At 37.7% G+C, this 24,720-nt stretch overlaps 1 protein-coding gene across 1 annotated transcript in view; it reads right to left on the reverse strand.

Moving 5' to 3' along the window:
- Positions 1-24,720, reverse strand: part of pip5k1bb (phosphatidylinositol-4-phosphate 5-kinase, type I, beta b) — a 100,791-nt gene that overhangs the window by 37,178 nt on the left and 38,893 nt on the right. Inside the window, exons 4-7 of the mRNA XM_057831721.1 lie at positions 21,591-21,721; positions 7,358-7,475; positions 3,952-4,104; positions 362-661 (exon numbers count right to left, since the gene is read on the reverse strand). Of these exons, the coding sequence (XP_057687704.1) occupies positions 362-661; positions 3,952-4,104; positions 7,358-7,475; positions 21,591-21,721 (702 nt within the window). The remainder of the gene's footprint in view (positions 1-361; positions 662-3,951; positions 4,105-7,357; positions 7,476-21,590; positions 21,722-24,720) is intronic.

Here is a 24,720-nt window from a genome sequence, read left to right on the forward strand (position 1 = left end):
CTGGAGGGAACTGGGAGCTTAGACGGAACATGCTGTACTTCCCAGAGTTTTCATTAAACATTTAAAATAATCTACAAGAGACATATTTGAAAAAAAGATCGCCATTGCAGTCAAAAATTATGCAAAAGAAGTCGATCAAATAAGTCTACAAGCCCCTGTTCAAATGCCAGGTTTTTTTGACATTAAGCCTGGTGCATCCTGATAGCAAAAGAACTATGTGTTCAGTGTTGTGAAGCATGGAGGAATGAATGAATTTCACTTGGAATGCTGATCACACTGATGATTAAAAATCACCCGATGTTCATGTCAACATTCCTTCCGCTGAGTAAAAGATTTGGTATGTAAAAAAATTTCCACCCACCCGGCAATCTCTCTGGAGAGTCTTCATCAGATTGGTGTAAGTCTCTGCGTCAAAGTAAAGCCCTTCTTCGTGCATGTCCTGGAAGTCCAGGTCCTTGAAGGTCGGACACGATTTTTCTCTCTCTTTCCGTGACGCTCGTCTTTTGTACGTCGATCCTTTTAGATCGTACTTGTAGTGCATTTTAACCGAGCGAGGCAGCACATTGTTCATAACCACCAGGCGGATGTTGATGCCTCCCGACTGGATACAGTATAGTCCGTAAAATTTGGGGAGTAGGGTGCGTGGATTCTGGTTCAGGTTCTGAGAGGTGACAGACATTTAGAAACATTGGTAAAGTAATGGTTAAAAATCATATGTCTACATCTATAAACATTTGAACTCGTCTTCAAATAAAAATCTTATCTTGTATTTTGGGGGCACACTAAGTACAAGTACGTTACATAACTTAGAAAGTAAAGTTAGCACTAGAACTTGCAGTAACACATCAAATCCAATGACATACAGTATACGTTATGTACCGTAATTTTCAGGCTATAAGCCGCCACCCACCAAATTTGGCACGAAAATGGCATTTGTTCATAGATAAGCCACAACGGATTATAAATCGAAGCCTTCCTCACTGTATTATGGGATATTTGCACCAAAAGATATTAACCGTACACTTTATTCGACAGCAGCATCATAAGACTGTCATAAGACCATCATAATTATGACATGACACTGTCATAAGTAATTAATGACACTGTCATAAGAAATTAATGAATGCTTATGACAGATGTCATTTAGTGTCATCCAGCAAACTATCTCAATTTTGAATCGATGTAAGAAAATAAATGCAGTTAGTGACAAAATTTGCCAGATAACACTTAATGACATCTTTTATAAGCATTCATTAATGCCCATGACAGTGTAATGTCATAAATATGACTATCTAATGCCAGTCTTATGATGCCGCTATCGAATAAAGTGTTACCTATTAAAACAAATAAATCAACAAATAAGCCGCATTGGACTATAATCCGCAGGATTCCAGATGAGGGAAAAAAGTAGCGGCTTATAGTCCGAAAATTACGGTATTTTCATTTACACTTTTCAGACTTTATACCATCCAAATTACAGTATACTAAAGTAAGATAAACTCAGCAAAGTACATATGTTTAGTGCTGCAACAATTAATCGATTAACTTGAGTAATTTCATTAGAAAAAAGCTTCAAATTAAATTTTGCTGCGAGTATTCGTCTAATTGGAGTTGCGTTGTAATGGTTTGTTTCGAAAGTGTTTGTATTTAAGTTTTATTGATTTGAGTGGATATGTTGCCCTCTAAACAGTGAATATGACATAACTCAACATGGTTGAATCCAGCAGCTCCCAGTTAAGGCCAACATAAGGTAAGTTTTTGTTTGAGCAAATTTTTTTATGCATTTGTAATTTAATTTATAGGTATATTCAGCCGTTTTTGTAGGAATATGTGTTTGAATGATTTGTTAAGATTAGAGATCGGGTCCGATCACGTCATTTTCAAAGTATCGGAATCGGCAAAACAATATCGGCCATGCCTTTTTTTAAATATATATATATATATATATATATATATATATTTTTTTTTTTTTACACTCATCCAGAGTCTTTAGTTTAGGCTTAAGGTAGGGTTATCAAATTTACCCCACTAGCAATTAATGCATGCGCTGCACGACCCACTCACGCATTGTCGCGCTCAATCTGTAATGGCGCCCTTTTACCTATATACAGTGATAAAAGGCAGTGTAAAATGAGTAGACTGAATTTTGGCAGCCTTTGGAGCCTTTTTTTTATTTGGCTAAAGCCTTACAATCCCTCTCCCAACGATTAGAAATATCATGGGAAGCAATGTGGGGAAGCAAGGTAGCAATTGATCTTTTTCTTAACACCTTATGTTATTTCCCAACGCAGAGAAGATATATCAATTAGTAGCACTACGCACAGTCATGGTTCCACTTCCCATCATGCATTTGGACATGGCTACAGTATCATGTACTGAAAGCTCAACAAATACACTAGATGGCAATATTTAGTCACAATATACAAAGTCACAAGTCTTTCTATCTGTGGATCCCTCTCACAGAAAGAATGTTAAATAATGTAAATGCCATCTTGAGGATTTATTGTCATAATAAACAAATACAGTACTTATGTACTGTATGTTGAATGTATATATTCGTCCGAGTTTTATTCATTTTTTTCTTAATGCATTGCCAAAATGTATATGATCGGGAATGATTGGAATTGAATCGGGAGCAAAAAAAAAGCAATTGGATCGGGAAATATCGGGATCGGCAGATACTCAAACTAAAACGATCGGGATCGGATCGAGAGCAAAAAAAACATGATCGGAACAACCCTAGTTAAGATTATTTAAAAAAAAAAAAAATCAAGTGTTTTATAGCATTTAAGCTAGCGGACTTTTGCAATGTAAGTTAGCCAATTATTCTTTTTCTCTTCTTAGATCCTCATTTATTTATTTTTTTCAAACCGTTTGAGGCTAAACTCAAGTTCCAGCATCATCACCTTGTCAAGAGTCAATAATCTGCATTGGACAAGGTGTCAAGAGTCAATAATCTGCACTGGACGAGGTGATGACTCTTGACACCTTGTCCAATGCAGATTCTTGACTCATTCAGATTCTTGACTCTTGACAAGGTGATGATGCTGGAACTTTTGTTTGGTGCTGTCTCAGTGAGATTTACAAAGATGACTGCCTGAAGAAAACATCAAAATTCCCTCAGTCCTTGATGATATGGGGCTGCATGTCAGGCAAAGGCACTGGGGAGATGGCTGTGGTTAAATCTTCAATAAAGGCTACACTGGCTACAAGGCTACAAAGTTTACATTGAAATTTTAGACAGCTTTCTTATCCCCTCAATTGAAAATATATTTGTCATTTTTCAAGATGACAATGCATCATGCCACAGATTTAAATCTGTTAAAGCATTCCTTGGAGAAAGACCTATCAAGTCAATGGCATGGCCTGCAAATAGCCCAGATCTCAACCCCTATTGAAAACCTTTGGTGGAAATTAAAAAAAAAAAGGTCCACAGCAAGGCTCCGTCCTGCAAGGATGATCTGGCAACTGAAATTGAAGAGAGTTGGCACCAAATTGATGAAGAATACTCATCAAATCCATGCCTCAGAGACTGCAAGCTGTCATAAAAGCCAGAGGTGGTGCTACTAAATATTAGAGATGTGTTTTGATTGTTATTTCTTTGTTTGTTTCTCATGATTCCATATTTTTTCTTCAGAATGGAATGATTCCATATATATTTCCCTGCACTTGCTCAATAAAAGTAACATTTACTGACCAACACAATGTTTTTTATTTATTTCTTTTAGTCTTTCTGAATGCTAAAGAGTTGCACGTTTGAACTAATTCTTTTTTTTTTCAAGCTTTTTATCTGAGTTTGCTCTACATGATAAAATGTCTGAGTGAGTGCTTGTCCGAGAATGGTGATTCCATACTTTTTGCCAGGGGTTGTACTTTTAGATTTTAAATTTGTAATCATACAAACAATTATATTGTGACATAGCTACTGACTCTGCATGCTTTATGACTTACCATATAATATCCAGGAAGTAATCGCTGGAGGAATTTTGCCTCTTTGTGCTGCACCGTTTTAATGATGAACTCGTCATCACTGGTCAAGTAGAAGAGCGAGCCACTGGCTCCAGGGTTGGTCAGCTCAATCAGAGGCTCATTGACTAATGAGTACTGGAATAGCACAAATACAAATGAAATCAGTTATTTGTGGAACCGTAAATCTTAACTGCTCATAATTGACATTTTAGTTGATTTCAAAGGTGGTTGATGGGATTACGGTCATGTTCTTAAACACCGGTGCCTTTATCGACTTTGTTTTTTTTTTTTTTAAAGAAGAAAAAGGGATTGTTGTCGGAAGTTGGAGAATCAACATTTATCTGTTATCAAATCTGATCCATTCCAAGTTAACTCTTAATTTGTTGAAGTGGTTTGTTCTAAGACTTTTTTTTTGTTATTTTAGGGCCATGGTTCTTAACCTTACTAAAGGTACCGAAACCGGCAAGTTTCACATGTGCATTCGCCGAACCCTTTGAAATTTTATCATTATTACATGTTTTTTTCAAATTCAAAACCGATATAGCTAAGCTAGTTAACTAATATATAGACTAATCCGAGCAAAACGACTGTCCGCCATTGCCGAAGTGTGCCGCCCGGCACACACAGACAACAGCAGGTAACGTTACTGTTTTCATTGACTGACGCTGGGCTGCTATAGATGTGTAAACACCCCAGTAATGGCGGCCAACCACTAGAGGGCGACGTACACGAATATCTACTCGGACTAGTCAATAAGTGGATTCCAATTCAAATGTTTTCAAATGTAACATTTACTAAAAATAATTTTGCCTTTTGCCTGCTGATTTTCACATTGGAAAATGAAATGAAACTCATGTCATTTAAAAGTTCCTTTCATTGTCTTCATGTCTACGTTCTAATTTTTTCGCGTCCTTGCTTACATACTATTTTCATGGTGTAAAATGTGACACAAATGTTTTTATTGTTACTATTTCATTATTATTATTATTTATCTGCACAGTAGACTGTTCTACGTTCATATCTGTAAAAATTCAGGGATGTATGCATTTATATAAAAGAATTTTCAACTTAAAAAGCTCTTTGTTTTGTGATGGCCGCCACGTTGGATTTACACAATAGCGTAATTTTAGCTTGAAATATTAATGTAAAATGAATGATAACAGCCCAGTTTTTTGGTTTTAACCAAGGATCTATCTAGACTGTTCTATGTTCATATCTATAGAAATTGCAGGATGTACACGTATTTACAAGAATTTTCAACATAAAAAGCTCTTTGTTTTGTGATGGCCGCCATGTTGTATCCATACACAGTAGCGTAAGTTTACATTAAATGATCAGGTAATTTTTGGGCCTACTGCCCATTTTTGGGGCAAAAAAGTAGTAATTTAGACATTTCTGCGTTCGTACAAATTTTTTTTTGCCTTTTAAGTTCTTTATTTTATGGAACATTTCAATGTAAAAAAGACGAGGGCCAGATAGCCAGCAAGACGTGCCTATGTGCTGAGGCAATTTAGTAACATCGGAATTCAACCAAAGTAAGTTGTGATTGTATTTAGAAAGATGCCAATTTTGCTTTTGTTGAGTTAAATTAAGAGGATTCTGCATGCTTTCCTCAAGTATTAAGTGAAAATTGAGTGATTTATTAGCTGTTTGAAAACTAATTACTAAATTTAAAAAAATTAAATTGCTATTTTGGGCAAAAACTTGGTGATTTTTGTGCATCTAGCGTAAAATTTGAGGCTTTTATAGCCATTTTAAGTTTCGTTATACCTTTTTTTCAGGGATTTTATTAGGGAACAATGAATTTTTTGATGTCGCTGCTCATAGCGACTCATATATGCTCAAGGCCTGTTTTGGTTTTAGGTCGCTAGCAGTTTTGGTTTTGATAATATTTGAATTTTAAGTTTTTGAAAATATGCCCCCTATAGATCGGCCCTGAGTCCCAAGTCCCGTCAACTGATAGTGAAGTCTATGGTCAACCATTTGTATTCTCTCAAACTTGCTTGCTACAATGCCTTGATGTTATCTTTTACATGTTGTGTGGTCTTTTTCTGACACAAAAATAGATTATGTGTTATAAAAAAAAATGTATTGAAACAAAGGTTGTGAGACCTCATGGTGTGTGAATGGCCAAATTGGATGAACTAATCCAAGATTTTGGGATTTTCATTAGTATGAAAGAAAGTATTTGAAAAATGTCTTTGAAGCCAAAGCATGCAATTGGGAGGTGAGAATGTGAACGTTTCAGTTTATTGTAAGGACTCAGGAACAATGGGAAATCCGTTGCCTGGAGTTTATCTAGCTTTAGCCAACAAAACAAATGTATAATACACCAGGTAAAAGTACAAAAAAAAATACATCTAATGCTTTCAAAAAAAAAAAAAATAAATAAATAAATAACAATTAGATTTTTTGTTTCGGTTTTTTGTTTTTGTTGTTGTTTTTTTTGTTTTGTTTTTTGCTAACGAGCAAAAAGCAGCTAGGTTTACTACATGAGCAGGACATCCTATTTGTGGTCCGAATCCATCTGTGTCACGTACTGAATTAACAATATTTGCAACATTATCTATAGTCACTGGTATGGATTGATTTCGCCTTCTTAACTTCCATTCAGTCATGACAGTTTAGAATTCATCGATGTAGTATATGGACTACGTGTCCCATAATCACTCTGGGCTCACGTAGCCAGTGGCATAGGATATAGCACATCTAGTTTGCCATTTCATGATATCTAGTGTGTGCGGCGTGCGCGCATTAAAAAAGTTAGCAAGCGCCGCTGAAGTCACTTCTGCTCATTACTACACAACACCAGCATATGACAATCGACTTTCATAAACAGGACGAGTTTGAAGCACAGCGCTCTTAATTTCATTCAGCTGTTTGTTGTCAAACAGAGGTTGTTCGTAGCAGCCAAGTCGGTAACAATGTTTTAGCGGACTTCGTTGTAAATATCCGGCATTGTGCCGAAAAATAGCCGCCCCGCGTGAAATGTCACTCCTGACGGGAGCGCCCACACGTCAACAACACCGGCGCGCCATAGATGGTCTACAGTCACTCCGGAGCACTGAACAGGCCGGTATACGTTGAACAATAGGATATAATGGGAACGATTGGCTCCGGCGCTAGTTTTTGCCGGACCTGGAACGAAGATGCATTTTGCGCAGTTGGTAACGAGGAATCCGAACTTTTAACAGCACGTCTGTCGCACGCGCGCAGGCATGTGCACGCGAGGCGATAAATCGCAGCGGAAAAATTACCGCCTTCATTTTTATTTATCGCGCAATAAATGGAATTATTGCATATTGCGACAGGCTTAACATCAACTGATCTGAACTTTGGGCACAGATGATTTAGTTCAAGTCATAGTAGGGAGGCAGCCAGGACTTACTAGATAGTCATCAGGTTTGATGCCAAACAGGTCCCTAAAGTAGCGGAAGGCCAGCGGTGCGTAGGTCTTGAAGCGAAAGTCCGGATAATGATGTGCCGGGGTCAAGTTGCTTCCTTCACTAGGATGCAGAGAAACAACCGACACCCCAGAAAAATAAATAAATAAATAAATAAACAGTGTTAAAATGAATGAAATGTAAATCATGAAATGAATCTCAAATGTATTCAAAGCATGCTTGGATAGTTGGTTTCTTGAACATCAGTGGGCATGGTTAGATTAATCTTAACCTTTTAACACCGGATGTGCTGGCGGCGACACGTTTACCCATATCATCTTTGAAGCCTCGTCACGCTTTAATCACGTCACCCACGTGCCGCTGGTTCGTCTTATTTGAAAGTGCGGAAATTGAGGTCCATGCCCGTTTTTACTTGAAGTCAACCGACCAAGTAAAACAGGAGATAATATCATTTGAGTTTTACAGTTTTCTTGTCCTCATAAATAAGCATTAAAACTAGGGTTGTTCCGATCATGTTTTTTTGCTCCTGCTCCGATCCCGATCGTTTTAGTCTGAGTATCTGCCGATCCCGATATTTCCCGATCCGATTGCTTTTTTTTGCTCCCGATTCAATTCCAATCATTCCCGATAATTTTTCCCGATCATATACATTTTGGCAATGCATTAAGAAAAAAATGAATAAAACTCGGACCAATATATACATTCAACATACAGTACATAAGTACTGTATTTTTTTATTATGACAATAAATCCTCAAGATGGCGTTTACATTATTAACATTCTTTCTGTGAAAGGGATCCACGGATAGAAAGACTTGTGACTTTGTATATTGTAACTAAATATTGCCATCTAGTGTATTTGTTGAGCTTTCAGTAAATGATATTGTAGTCATATGGAACCATGACTGTGCGTAGTGCTACCAATCGATATATCTTCTCTGCGTTGGGAAATAACATATGATGTTAAGATAAAGATCAATTGCTACCTTGCTTCCCCACATTGCTTCCCATGATATTTCTAATCGTGGGGAGAGGGATTGTAAGGTTTTAGCCAATTAAAAAAAGGCTCCAAAGGCTGCCAAAATTCACTCTACTCATTTTACGCTGCCTTCTATCTCTCTATATAGGTAAAACGGCTCCATTACAGATTGAGCGCGACAATGCGTGAGTGGGTCGTGCAGCGCATGCATTAATTGCGTTAAATATTTTAATGTGATACATTTTTTAAAAAATTAATTACCGCCATTATTAGGATAAATTTGATAACCCTACCTTAAGCCTAAACTAAAGACTCTGGAAGAGTGAAACATATTATGTCTGTAACGTTAAATACAATTAAAAAACAATTTAGTTAAAAATATATATTTTTATTAAAAAAAGGCATGGCCGATATTTTTTTGCCGATTCCCATACTTTGAAAATGACGTGATCGGACCCAATCGATCGGTACATCTCTAATTAAAACGCTGCGTGGACCATGTGTTTATGCCCACATTTCCATTCGACTTTGAAACGTGCGGAATTAATCCAAAATTAATTCAGCGCAAGCTAATGCATTATTTCATCATCTCGAAGAAGAGGATGTACCAGATTTGTTGTTTTCTTGGGATAAGTCGGCGAGTTGGGAAGAGTGACATGCTGACAGCGCAAATGGCGGAAGAGTGGCCTGTATGACGTAGAGTATGACGTAGCCCTTTGTCTTGTTCAAGGGGAAAGTGAGTGGCATGCCTGGAAAAATTGAACTGAACTAGTTTATTGTATGATAATTGTATATACAGTGGTATGAAAAAGTATCTGAACCTTTTGGAATTTCTCATATTTCTGCATAAAATCACCATTAAATGTGATATGATCTTTGTTAAAATCACACAGATAAAAAAACAGTGTCTGCTTTAACTAAAACTACCCAAACATTTATAGGTTTTCATATTTTAATGAGGATAGTATTCAAACAATGACAGAGGGGGCTGTTCTGCTCCCTCAGTGACAACTTGCAATCATTAATGGAAGAATGAATTCAAAAGTTTATCAGGATGTTTTGCAGGAAAACCTAAGGCAGTAGAACTTAAAAAGAGGATGGATGCTGCAACAAGACAATGATCCAAAACAAAGAAGTAAATCAACTTCAGAATGGTTTCAGAAGAACAGCATCTGGAGTGGCCAAGTCAAAATTCAGACTTGCACCCCATTGAGATGCTGTGGCTTGACCTAAAGACAACGATTCACGCCAGACATCCCAGGAATCTGACTGAACTACAGCAGTTTTGTAGAGAAGACTGGGCCAAGAGTAGTGCTGATCGATGTGCTAGACTGATCTGCAGCTACAGGAAGAGTCTGGTTGAAGGTATTCAAAGGGGGGGGGGCACAAAATATTAAATGTGATGGTTCACTTACTTGTTTTTCCCCCTTCTGTCATTGTTTGCAAACTATCCTCATTAAAATACGAAAACCATATTTGGGTGGTTTTAGTTAAAGCACTGTTTTTTCATCTATGTGATTTTGACAAAGATCACATTTGATGGTGATTTTATGCAGAAATGTAAGAAATTCCAAAAGGTTCAGATACTTTTTCATACCACTGCACCTAATCTCACAGAGCTATCCTCCAAACCCTTTTTGTGTTAGAATATATATTTACTATTTTGCACTGTTGGTCTACTGTATATAACCTGCTCTAACCATAGTATGTGTAAAGTCCAAAAACACCAATGACCATACTTGCTGTTTGTGTAGAATTGTCAAATATAAAACTATTCAGTCTTATTTTTTCTGTTGAATGTTTAGCCTAACAAGTTGAAAAAATACAGTGGGGCAAATAAGTATTTAGTCAACCACTAATTGTGCAAGTTCTCCCACTTGAAAATATTAGAGAGGCTTGTAATTGTCAATATGGGTAAACCTTAACCATGAGAGACAGAATGTGGGGAAAAAAAACAGAAAATCACATTGTTTGATTTTTAAAGAATTTGTTTGCAAATCATGGTGGAAAATAAGTATTTGGTCAATACCAAAAGTTCATCTCAGTACTTTGTTATGTACCCTTTGTTGGCAATTACTGAGGCAAAACGTTTTCTGTAACTCTTCACAATCTTTTCACACATTGTTGCTGGCATTTTGGCCCATTCCTCCATGCAGATCTCCTCTAGAGCATTAATGTTTTGGGGCTGTCATTGGGCAACACAGACTTTCAACTCCCTCCACAGATTTTCTATGGGGTTGAGATCTGGAGACTGGCTAGGCCCCTCAAGGACCTTGAAATGCTTCTTATGAAGCCACTCCTTTGTTGCCCTGGCTGTGTATTTGGAATCATTATCATGCTGAAAGACCCAGCCACGTCTCATCTTCAATGCCCTTGCTGATGGAAGGAGATTTTCACTCAAAATCTCTCGATACATGGCCCCATTCATTCTTTCCTTTACACAGATCAGTCGTCCTGGTCCCTTTGCAGAAAAACAGCACCAAAGCATGATGTTTCCACCCCCATGCTTCACAGTGGGTAGGGTGTTCTTCGGAGGCAATTCAGTATTCTTTCTCCTCCAAACACGAGAACCTGTGTTTCTACCAAAAAGTTTTGGTTTCATCTGACCGTAACACATCCTCCCAGTCCTCTTCTGGATCATCCAAATGCTGTCTAGCGAACCGCAGATGGGCCTGGACGTGTACTTTCTTTAGGAGGGGGACACGTCTGGCAGTGCAGGATTTGAGTCCCTGGCGGCGCATTGTGTTACTGATAGTAGCCTTTGCTACTGTGGTCCCAGCTCTCTGTAGGTCATCCACTAGGTCCCCCCGTGTGGTTCTGGGATTTTTGCTCACCGTTCTTGTTATAATTTTGACGCCACGGGTGAGATCTTGCATGCAGCCCCAGATCGAGGGAGATTATCAGTGGTCTTGCATGTCTTCCATTTTCTAATAATTGCTCCCACAGTTGATTTCTTTACACCAAGCGTTTTACCTATTGCAGATTCAGTCTTCCCAGCCTGGTGCAGGTCTACAATTTTGTCTCTGGTGTCCTTCGACAGCTCTTTGGTCTTGGCCATTGTAGAGTTTGGAGTGTGACTGACTGTTGTTGTGGACAGGTGTCTTTTATACTGATAATGAGTTAAAACAGGTGCCATTAATACAGGTAACGAGTGGCGCCTCGTTAGACCTTGTTAGAAGAAGTTAGACCTCTTTGACAGCCAGAAATCTTGCCTGTTTGTAGGTGACCAAATACTTATTTTCCACCATGATTTGCAAAAAAATTCTTTAAAAATCAAACAATGCAATTTTCTGTTTTTTTTTCCAAATTCTGTCTCTCGTGGTTGAGGTTTACCCATGTTGACAATTACAGGCCTCTCTAATCTTTTCAAGTAGGAGAACATGCACAATTGGTGGTTGACTAAATACTTACTTGCCCCACTTTATTATCAAGCTTCAAAACGGTTCGTCGAGCATGTTTGGTTATTAATAGAACACCAATATCACAAATTTTGACAAAAGATTTTGGGCTTTTTTTTTGTCTTTGTTGGTGCAAAATGTTGATTATAATTGGTCAGTGAAGAAAACAACAGCTTGGACATGAAGGTTATGGTGTCCTGGAAAAAAGGACCCAACCAGGCCATTGTGAACCATTTCTTTTTGTGAAATATAGGCTCAGGTGTTAAAGGGTTGATTAAGGAACCTTTAGTCACCTGAATTTTGTGTGTTTTCCAATTACACTATCAACCACAGAAGCTAAATATATGCACGTTGTGTCACGCAAGGATGATAAAACACAACACAAAAACAAGATACCTTACACTTGTATTGTCTTGAATGTAATACTATATCTAAGCTTTTCCAGAAATATTGCCCTCTCCTGTTTTCTAACTCATCTAACCTGAAAGTCAAGGAAGCACATCAGGTAAAGTGCCATGTGTTTTGTAAAATTCTTCCTTCTCTGGACTATTTTGGTTACCCCCTGAAGGACAAATTGATTGCATCAGAAAAGTTATTTTCTTTCCGAGTGGTTTTAAAGCTGGTAAACATTGCGCTCAATCAAATCAATTTCCTGGTAAAGACGTTATAATGGCTGTTTTGTACTCGCTTTATAGTCTGTAAGAGGATCTATAGGGCACTGCTGTGTAATACTACACCTGACCCCAAAGTGTTATCTGACTGCCCTGTTTAGTGTGTCAAAGACAAAAACAATTGGTAGTGACAACAAAGGCAGCGAAGGCCTCTTATGGAAACAATTTAGCAACACACACGTTGAAATGCTTCATTTGATCTAATTATTAAGTCGTGTGGTGCGTCCAATCTGGTTGTCGTCACGAACGACTGAGATAGAATGTGAAGTGTCATCGAGGGCGATCCGGTGATAGGCTGACAGGGCCAAAACAAGAACCTCAAGAGAGTGTAAAGTGGGGAGAAAAAAAAAACAGCAGCTCCATCAGTCAGCTCTCTTGAGATGCGCTCATGTCGTCAAGTGAAAACGTTTCTCTTTTTTTGTTCCTCTCTCTGCCATGTTTGACTCTCCCTTAAAGCTTTGACTCATATTTGTATTTTACAACAAACATCTCGGACAAGAGTCACCGTGAGGCCAAAAAAACAAGGTCAACATTTAAGCGAGCATCAGGTGAGAGAAAATTTGCATGGAGTTTGCATACGCAGGTGCATCATAAAAACAAAACATTTCCAGTTAAAGCTGTGGTTTCGCTATGACAAATTAATTGCAATAGAAATAGAATAGTAAAAGATAGAGATGTCCCCATCGATCACCGATCACGTCATTTTCAAAGTATCGGAATCGGCAAAAAAGTATCGGACATGCCGTTTTCATATACATATATATATATATATATATATATATATATATATTAATTAAATCGTTTTCTAATTGTATTTAACGTTACAGACATAATGTGTTACATTCTTCTAGAGTCTTTAGTTTAAGCTTAACCCTTGAGAGTCGAAGGACGCGCCGGCGCGTCCTCAGCGCACGTCGTCTTTGAAGCGCCCTCACGTTTTAATTACGTCACCCACATGCCGTTGGTTGGTCTCGTTTTAAAGTGCGGAAGTTGCGGTTTACTCTCGTTATTATTTGAAGTCAATCGACCAATTAAAACGTGAGATATTGTCATTTAAGTTTGATAGTTTTATTGTCCTCTCAAAAAAACATTAAAACGCTGCATGGATCATTTGTTTGTGTCTATATTTCCATCATTTCTTGTCCTTTTTCAAAACGGAAGCTCCATGAAAAAACCACAAATCAAACGAACCCTTTCGAAGTCACAGTGGAAGCACAAAATGCGTTTTTTAAATAAATATAACTGCCATGCGAGGTTCCACCGAACGAGAGGGAGGAGTGTTCTGAAGCAGCGAGGTGGCGAGCCGACGGCCGTTTGGATCGAGCAGCGACTTTGTGTGACTTTTAGAATGAACGGAAAACTAAATTTAGCACAAGCAATTGTGCTATTTGATCAACTTGAGGAAGAGGATGGTCCAAATTCGTCATCATCGTCTTCTTCGGAAGAGTCCTCGAGTGAAGATAGTGACGTATTTGAACACGTGGGTGACGCCATCGACGAGCAGAGGTAAGCAAACTCACTTTTTTTTTTTTAGGCTGGAAAAAGTTTCTTTTGAAAGTTTCTTTTGATATTGCAAGACAAAGTTAATTTTGATGCAATATAAGTGTGTGTTTGTGTATATAATAATAAAATGTGCATATCAGATCAAAGTCGTACGTGAACTGTGTGTATCCAAGGCAGGAATTTATAATTGTGGTGATCTTCTTTCTATATGAAGATTAGGGATGTAGCACATATTCAGCTATGGTATTCTTTCTATTGTCATACATATAGATTTCCATTATTATTTATTGCTGTATATATATTTATTTTATACTTTATTATTTTCATAAATACTGACTTTTTTCATGTACATTTATAGTGACAATGAAAGTAAAGTGAAATGAAAATGGAAGGGTGGAAAGAGGACCGACACCCCATGGAAGTGTGGGCTGTGTGATGTCGCCCTGTTTCGAATTCCAGGACGAAACTGCTTTTCGAAGTGGCATGCCTGAAAAAAATTTAACTTGTTTATTGTAAATATTTTTGAAAATACTTTTTTCCCCCCAATGTTATATATATATATATATATATACATTTTTTCCCACAATCAGTCTTCTCAATTTGTGTATATAAATGTGTGTTCAAGAAGCTTGATTGTGTGTACATAGTTTTCATCAGGTGATGGGCCGCAATACCTAAACTCATAAAGAGATGGCCTCTAAACACTTTTTGTGTTAGATGGTATATATTTTTTCACTGTTCGGTCTGCTGTATATAACCTGTTTTGACTAGAGCATGTATAAAGGCAAAAAACGCCTATGCTATACCTGTTGTTTATGTTGAATTGTCAAATATAAGACTATTTATTCTAAATTTTTTGGGTAGAATGTTCATCCTAACATGTTGAATAAATATTACAAAGTTTCAAAACGGTTCGTTACGCATGTTTGGTTGTCAATTGGACATCAAAATTAAAAATTTTGACAAAACGATTGTGGAATTTTTGGTTTTTTTGGGCCCAAAATGATGATTTATAATTGGTCAGTGACGGAAACAACAGTTTGGACATGAAGTTCAAGGTGTCACAAAAAAAGGGACCAAACCAGGCCATCGTAAACAGTTCTTTCTTTGAAATATAAAGGCAACTTGAAAGGCATGCAAAATCAGACAAAATAGGCCCAGACCTTAAAGGGTTAAGGTAGGGTTATCAAATTTATCGCGTTAACGGCGAGATTTAATATTTTTTTATATGTATCACGTTACAATATTTAACACAATTAACGCATGCGCTGCACAACCCACTCACGCATTGTCGCGTTCAATCTATAATGGCGCCGTTTTACCCATACAGTATATAGAGCTAAAAGGCAGCGTAAAATGAGTAGAGTGAATTTTGGCAGCCTTTGGAGCCTTTTTTTAAATGGCTAAAGCCTTACAATCCCTCTCCCAACGATTAGAATAATCGTGGGAAGCAATGTGGGGAAGAAAGGTAGTAGTTGATGTTTTTCTTAACACCCTATGTTATTTCCCAACGCACAGAAGATATATCAATTGGTACCACGACGCACAGTCATGGTTGCACTTCCCATCATGCATTTGGGCAGAAGTTAAATGGCTACAGTATCATTTACTGAAAGCTCAACAAATACACTAGATGGCAATATTTAGTCACAATATACAAAGTGAAATTTATCCTTTAATAGTTACAAGTCTTTCTATCCGTGGATCCCTCTCACAGAAAGAATGTTAATAATGTAAATGCCATCTTGAGTCACATGACATTTTGGAGGGAAAATGACAAGCAGTACTCATTTTGGATATTTAGGGATGTACGTTTTTTCAAAGGGGTGTACTCACTTTTGTTGCCAGGGGTTTAGATATTAATGGCTATATTTTGAGTTATTTTGAGGGGAAATTAAAATAACTATTATATAGGCTGCACACAGACTACTTTTCATTGTGTCAAAGTGTCATTTTGTCAGTGTTTTCCCATGAAAACATATACTTAAATATTTGCAGAAATGCGAGGGGTGTACTCACTTTTGTGATACACTGTAAGTGAAAGTTCCTAAGAGAGCTCTGGTTGACGGCGCGGATCATCGTGGACATGTGCGGGAATGTTTTGGCATCAGAAAAGAGCGAAATAAACAAGGCAGATCTGCGCATATTCGAAAGAACGCCCAGATAACACTGGGGACAATTTTTTTTCTAACTTGACTTAACTGAGATACATCAAGTTGGGCATGTTTTCCAGTCTCAAATTACTACTTACCGTAATTTCCCTAATATAACACACACTTTTTCCCCCCAAAATCAACTTGTAAAATCATGGTGCGCATTATAAACGGGTACATGAATGGAGACAGAAATATACGAGGGGCATTCAAAAAGTAATGCACTCAAGTGCATTGCTCGTACAGGATTTTACCAATCTTGTTTATATTTGGCACAAATATGATAGGACACACCTTTTTGCGATTGTTATATGTGTTTTTCTTATTTTCAGATTTTTAAAGCTTAAACTAGCTTCCAAAATGGCTGCCCCTCTTGAAGCTCGTCAGAGGTGGATGGGCGACCACTATGGGGCTTATCGGCTATTCTGGCTTTACCCACCTCTTCATTGTCTTCAGTACTGTTTTTAAATCACTGTACCCATTTTTTTTTACAGTACCATAGTCTATGGTATCATCCTTGTAGACATTTTCCAGCCGGTTGTGAATCCTCAGAGGGGTTTCTCCCTCTGCAACAAGGAATTTGATTACAGCTCTTTGTTTCTGACGAGCTTCAAGAGAGGCAGCCATTGTGGAAGCTAGTTTAAACTTTAAAAATCAGAAAATATGAAAAACACATACAGTGCTGCTCGAAAGTTTGTGAACCCCACAGCGATGGTCAGATTTTTTGTAAAAAAAACTAAAATAACCTTATTAAATGTTAAGTTATACCCAAATCCACAATACTGACATTCCAAATAATGGACTGAAACAAAAGAAATAGTTATATTGTCATTCTTTATTTAACAAAAGTGGTTGATTTAAGAAAAACTCAGATATCATGTGTGCAAAAGTATGTGAACCCTTTCAGTTAATAGGATATTGCGCCTCCTTTTGCAGAGATTACCTCAACCAAACGGTTTCTGTAGTGACTAATCAGCCTCTCACATCTACTTTGGGGGATTTTTGCCCATTCTTCCTTGCAGAACGCAGTCAGTTGAGAGAGGTTTGATGGGCGTCTGGCATGAACTGCTCGCTTCAGGTCCCGCCACAGCATTTCAATGGGATTTAGGTCAGGACTTTGACTGGGCCAGTCCAGAACACGAATCTTCTTCTTTTTCAGCCATTCCTTGGTTGTATTGCTGGAATGCTTTGGATCATTATCATGTTGCATGATCCACCTTCTGCCAAGCTTTAACTTCAAAACAGATGGCGTCAGGTTATGTTCTAGGATTTGACAATATTCCTCAGAATTCATGATTCCCTGGACTATGTGGAGTTGTCCAGGTCCTGAGGATGAAAAGCAAGCCCAGATCTTGACATTCCCACCTCCATGCTTCACTGTTGGGAGAAGGTTCTTTTGGTGGTATGCAGTGTTGACTTTTCGCCAGACATGGCGGTTTTGGTTGTGACCAAACAGTTCAATTTTGCACCTACATCAGTTGATGAAAACTCTTTTTAATTTAGTCTCGACAACACAACTGTTAAAAAAACAAAAAAAAACTACTGAATTGATTGATTAGGAAATCAGGTTGAAATAATAGAAAATTCCAAAATGTTGAGGGGGTTCACAAACTTTTGAGCAGCACTGTATAACAATCGCAAAAAGGTGTGTCCTATCATGTTTGTGCCAAATATAAACAAGATTGGTAAAATCCTGTACGAGCAATGCGCATTACTTTTTGAATGCCCCCCATATATATGTTACATATACACTCACCGGCCACTTTATTAGGTACACCTGTCCAACTGCTCGTTAACACTTAATTTCACGCACAACCATCTCTAGGGTTTACAGAGAATGGTCCAAAAAAAATAAATATCTAGTGAGCGGCAGTTCTGTGGGTGGAAATGCCTTGTTGATGCCAGAGGTCAGAGGAGAATGGCCAGACTGGTTCGAGCTGATAGAAAGGCAACAGTGACTCAAATAACCACCCGTTACAACCAAGGTAGGCAGAAGAGCATCTCTGAAGGCACAGTACTTCGAACTTTGAGGCAGATGGGCTACACCAGCAGAAGACCATGCCGGGTGCTACTCCTTTCAGCTAAGTTGGACAATAGAAGATTGGAAAAACGTTGCCTGGTCTGATGAGTCTCGATTTCGGATGGTAGGGTCAGAATTTGGCGTCAACAACATGAAATCATGGATCCATCCTGCCTTGTATCAACGGTTCAGGCTGCTGGTGGTGGTGGTGTAATGGTGTGGGGAATATTTTCTTGGCACTCTTTGGGCCCCTTGGTACCAATTGAGCATCGTTGGAACGCCACAGCCTACCTGAGTATTGTTGCTGACCATGTCCATCCCTTTATGACCACAATGTGATTCTGATGGCTACTTTCAGCAAGATAATACGCCATCTCATAAAGCTGGAATAATCTCAGTCTGGTTTCTTGAACATGACAATGAGTTCACTGTACTCAAATGGCCTCCACAGTCACCAGATCTCAATCCAAAAGAGCATCTTTGGGATGTGATAGAAGGGGAGATTCGCATCATGGATGTGCAGCAGATAAATCGGTACCAACTGTGTGATGCCATCATGTCAATATGGACCAAACTCTCTGAGGAATGCTTCCAGCACCTTTTTGAATCTATGCCACCAAGAATTGAGGCAGTTCTGAAGGCATATATATATATATATATATATATATATATATATATATATATATATATATATATATATATATATATATTAGGCCTGAACGATATTGGAAAAAACTATTGTTGCGATTTTTTTGGGGTGTGCAATATATTGCGATATTATATTGCGATAGTAATAAATTAAAAAAATAATAATAATAATAATAAAAAAATATATATATATATATTTTTTTTTTTTTTTTTTTTTTTTAAAGAAATGTTCACTAGATGACTTGAATAGCTGTTTGGAAATACTTTGCATGACACACCGTGACAACAGTGTATTCATATAATACCGTTTCATTAGTGAATGATTAAGATTGCTGTATGAAGGGATCCAGGAAGCCATGTCTGCTCAAAATAGATAATTTATTGAACACAATATTTGACACTTCAACAGCAGCAAATATATTACATGACAAATAAAAGAGCAGGTGCATTCGTCCCCCAAGTTTTTGACAAAATATAACAATAAATAAACTTCTGTAAAATAACAAAAGTTGTAAACATATTTGAACAAAAATATTAAATATGACAAATAAGAGTTGTTCACAAACTATAACAATAAATAAAAACCTTAGTAAAACAACAATAAAGTTGTCAACATATTTGAACTTAAATATTAAATCTGTCAAATAAAAGTGCAAGTGCATTAATCCCCTGAGTTGTTTGCACAAAATATAACAATATAAAACTGTAAAACTGCAACAAAGTTTTAAAAATATTTAAACAAAAATATTAAGTATCAAAACTTTATGTGCAGCTGTACTATAGTTATTTGAAAAATACGATTTACAATTAATTTAAATATAAAAGAAACAAACTCAATTCAGCTTGTAAATAATTGAACTGAATAACTGCAAATAACTGTGATGAATAACAGAACCATTTTAACTCCCAAATTTCCTTCCTTCCTGATAGCTGTCACATGAGTAAAAAGAAAAGACATTCCTGCAGCTGTGTTATGTATTTGTCTGCATATCGTCCACCTTCCTTGCTCAGCAATTCTCAACTGGGTCTCATAGGTTTTTGGCCAAGACAACTAGTTTATCCACCATTGCAGGCTTGAGACAAGAACGTTGGCACGTAGCAATGTTCCCACCTGGACTAAAAAGCCTCTGATGGGAGGCTCGTAGCAGAAATGCATAGATACCTGCGTTTTAAATGGTCCCATATGTTCGACGGATTACTTCTTGTTGAGGCAACCACGGCGAGGCACTGTCAACAGGGCTGTTTTTTGTTCCTTACAATCTTGTCGATAGCCAAAATACTTCCAAAACTCCTTTTGGAGACAGTCTTCCCTATTCAACGTGTTGCTTGCTTTCACTTTGAAAACGGCCCCTCCTCCCTCCGCTCTGCTGTTCGGCCCCTCCTCCCTCCACTCCGCTGCAGCAGGGGAGGGGGAGGAGCCGATGACTGCGAGTTGGAGGGAATGAGAGGCTGTCCTTCCTGCTCCTTCCTCAAAACAAACGTTAGTGGATTAAAAAAAGTGAAATGAAAAAACTATCGCACGTCCTTGCGATGGGACTATTGCGCATGCGCACATCGCGATGGCGATGTTTAAACGATATATCGTTCAGGCCTAATATATATATATATATATATATATATATGTACATACATGTTGAAGAAACGTATGATGCAACCCGTTGCCGACCATTACGGTACGTGACGTCACCATTTTGTTTCGGTAATACTTCACTCTAATCTGCCGAATGATTTCGTCTGTGTTAAATTCTGCTTTTTTCACTCTTCATAAAGCACAGAATTTAGTTTCTTGAACTCATTTGAGTCAACGTTTATTGCAGCTCCGCAACTCGGACCATAACAAACATAAGCACACAGACTTCCTGTGTCCGTCAACTATATCTGTCCCTCGGGAAACTCAAACCCAAATAACAATAGTTCCAATTGTTACTGTCGTGTTGACAGCGATGAGCTCTCACGGATTTCCGACTTACGTTCTCACTTTCATTTTACCGTATCAATCCAGGGAAGAAACATTTATTCATCATGATGAAATGAGCAAGTTATACAGCAGCCTTTAAAAGAAAAGTCACATCTGTTTTGTTTTCTCCTAGATTCTGGTAAGTTGGAGAAGTTGTCAAATCATATTATTACCGTAAATATTGTCCGTTTATGGTAATGTTTTGAACAACCAATGTGCTATGCTTGTGCTGTGTTTCACCAGTCAGTAAAATGACATTTCTGTATTTGTACACGAGCTTTGTTTTCTTGTATTTTTCTATTTTTTGGTGCTAAAATTAGGGTGCGCGTTATAAACGGGTACAATAATTTTCCCTAGATTTTACAAGTAAATTTGGGGTGCGCATTATACATGGGTGCGCCTTATATTCGGGAAATTACGGTACTTACTAAGATTTGTGTTCACAGCAGGTTGATAAAAATTTAGTTTGGTTGACTTACCATATTTAATTAAGCAGTATATTGTCATTTATAGTGTAGAAATTGTTGTGGTAGCAAAACGAATCACTTTTTCTGTCATTTCAGCTTGGAGTGAACATGATTAATACTATTTCATAAGGGGTTGGAGAAAAACAACCATCAGATTAGCAAATACAGCTTTCCCCACCTCGTGTTATTTACTTTGCAAGAGGAAACTGTTGCAACCAAAGAGCGGCTAACAGCTACCCACAATCTAATTCAATGATGGATGATTCACAGGCTCTTTTAAAGACATAACCTTGGGTTCATACAGTGGTCTGGCTGTTATGTAAATCTTTCATGCCAAATATAGAAAAAAACATTTCAGAAAATTGCTCAATTTGGCGGCATTTAGAGGCTTAAGGTTGAAGTCATCATTTACAAAGACTGACCTGGGTAGAAAGACACTCTCAACCACATAGAAGTCTTGCATAAGCACATCTCTGTCGGGCTTAGAGGTGAGGTTTCCAACTGTATAGCCAATGCCGAGCTGAATGGCTCCCTTCAACGCCGATGATGTCGTCTTGCAAGAGAAAACGAGTTATTTCACTGTGTCACTAGTGTCCCCATTGCACACAACATATGTAGGCTAACAAACTCCAATTAGAAAATATGATAGGGACCCTGGGAGACAATGTTATTTAATAATAAGCACTATTCTACCAAAACTGTATCCAAATAGCTATTTACAAACACATTTGAACAATTTAGCACAACATGTGATGTTTACAAAAATGGCCTAAGAGAGGATGTGGCGCAACCATAAAGCAGTCTTTTATGGGTAGCAACGTGATGACTTCTGACTGATTTTACAGTATGTGCAATTTGAACAGTGGCAGCCTCTGTGAGAAGCCTTGCATCAGTGACGTCCTAAAAAATGGTTGACAAAAACAGTGACGTGTGACCTGAAGTTGACTGATCTCTTTGTATGAAAGTAGAGCTGAAACGAATACTCGAGCAACTCGAGTAACTCGAGTTTAAAAACTGATCCGAGTAATTTTATTCACCTCGAGGAAGATCTAAGCATCACGTTTTGCCCGGACTACTTTTAATGCGGGACAACGCGCTGACGTCACGTGCTTAGAGGAAGAAGGATTTAAAAATAAATAAATAAATAAATAATTACTGCAGCCAACAGCTGCTACAAACTACGCCGATGTTGCTAAAAACTACACCCGCATGATGCTAGTGTGCTAGCAGGTAGTGTCCGATGCGTCTCATATCGCATGCATTTAGGACCAGATGCGAAATGACAGACTCGGCCGCGTCTGGGCAGCGTTAGTAAACAGCCGCCATCTTTAAGCAGTACTCAGCGCTAATAAATATAACGTTACTGTCACTCGCTCACGTAACGTTAGCTCTTCGGAGGGCTAGGTTTCTATTGATTATGACCACTGTCGATGCGTGGCTAACGTGTTTTACATACAGGCTTTATTTAATCTGTAAAAACACAGCGCTGTAGAGTGATGAGGGTGTAAAATGAAAACATAATAAAGCTAACTGTCAGTTTTAGCTCAGTAGTCATTGCTGAATAAAACACCAAGTAGCACTGGTCCCTAATGTGCTCCAGTACAGCAGGTATCATACATTTATTTTGAACACTGGAAAAACTCAAAATCCTATCAGTACTTACAGTTTAGACTAACTTAAAACTTAACTAGAACTTAAAAATAGCTTGACACAAATGGAAATTCAATTGAAACACGTGGGAAAAACACGTAGCTTTCAAGTGTTATGTGTTATCAAGCGTAATTACATTTTTAGGTAAGAAATATATAATTTATATAAATATAATTTTTTTTTATAAGCTCTAGAAGTTTTTTTTTGAGTGAAAGCAGTGAATTTTTTTTTCTAGTCACATCTGAGATGCAATTGTTGGCTGTTTTCAACAATGTACATCGAAAATAAAGACATTGATTGACTGAAAATGGTTCAATATTGGATTAAATGTCTTTTTTTCTCATGTATATTTATAATCGCTCTTTACCTAAAAAAATGTTTTATCCAATTACTCGATTAATCGATAGAATTTTCAGTCGATTACTCGATTACCAAAATATTCGATAGCTGCAGCCCTATATGAAAGCAAGGTTCAGGACATTATGTGTTTGTTGTAAGTGCATTTACAAACTAATGTGGATCACATGTATACAAGGGAAATTGTCTTTGACATAGGAAGTCAAAATAAATACAGGGTAACCCCCCAAAAAAAAAAAAAAAAATTAACCATCAAATAGAACCAAGAGTGTTGGATGAAAAATATTACCGTAAATTTCACACTATAAGGAGCACCTGACTATAAGCCCCCACCCACGATATTTGGCATGAAAACGGCATTTGTTCAGAGATAAGCCGCACTGGACTATAAGCCGCAGCTGTAGGCCTGTCGCGATAACAAATTTTAGTGTGCGATAATTTATCTCATAAATTATTGCGATATTATTGCGCCCCCCCCAATTTATTTTAAAACCAATTTACAATAACAGTGAGAATACAGTATATATTAATAGATCAAGTACACCCATTTAAACAAGATAAGAAATTACAACTAAAAACAATAGACCATGCCTCTTAAGTAAAAGACAACAATATTAATACCGCACAGAAACACAGAATAAATAAAATGTGTTTTTCAAGAAAAAAAATACAGTTGCAGTTGAATAACTTAAGCATTTAGACAAATGAAAACTTTCCATAGGGATGCAACGATACAGTTAAGTCACGGTTCGGTACGATTTTCGATACGGGGGACACGATTTTCGATCCATCGTCTGTCATTTTGCATCTAGTTCTACATATATATGATATCTACTGTAGCCGTATGTTTGTAGCAACTAGCAACTGGGCGTTGTTTGTAGCGGCTGTCAGCCGCAGTCAGGTATGATTGTTTTTTTATCTAGCGGCACGAGTTGAACACGATATTTACTCTCGGTCCGTTCCTCATTGCGTCCCAAAGACCGCGCTGACTGTGTTTTACTTCCGCTTTACCTGGTATAATTCAATAATCGGAATATGGATATTTGTGAATCGTTCTCGAATCTTCCACGGCCGAATCGCGAATAATCTAAGAATCGGAAATTTCGCACGCCTCTAACACTTAATGACATAAGCATTCAGTAATGCCGATGATAGTGTCATGTCATTGTTATGACGGTCTTATGACGCCGCTGTCAAATGAAGTGTTACATATTAACCCAAATGAATGAATCAACAAATAAGACATACTGGACTATAAACCACAAGTATCAAGATGAAGGAAAAAAGTAGCAGCTTTTAGTCCGAAAATTACGGTATATTCAAGGTATATTCAATGTTATTGAAACCTTAAAAAATGACATTTAACTGTCTCAAATTAGAAATGTTGCGCCTCTCTATGAATAAGTCAAGGGGAAAGTTTCATAAGACGTGGGACCCTTTTTTGACTTATTTCCACAACACTCAAACAAAGCCATGAGAAAAACATATACAGTATGAATATAAATACGACAGCCTTGACTCTGTGATGCACTGCTAATACCTCAT

Source organism: Corythoichthys intestinalis, chromosome 3, assembly GCF_030265065.1.
Source record: "Corythoichthys intestinalis isolate RoL2023-P3 chromosome 3, ASM3026506v1, whole genome shotgun sequence".
NCBI lineage: Eukaryota > Metazoa > Chordata > Actinopteri > Syngnathiformes > Syngnathidae > Corythoichthys > Corythoichthys intestinalis.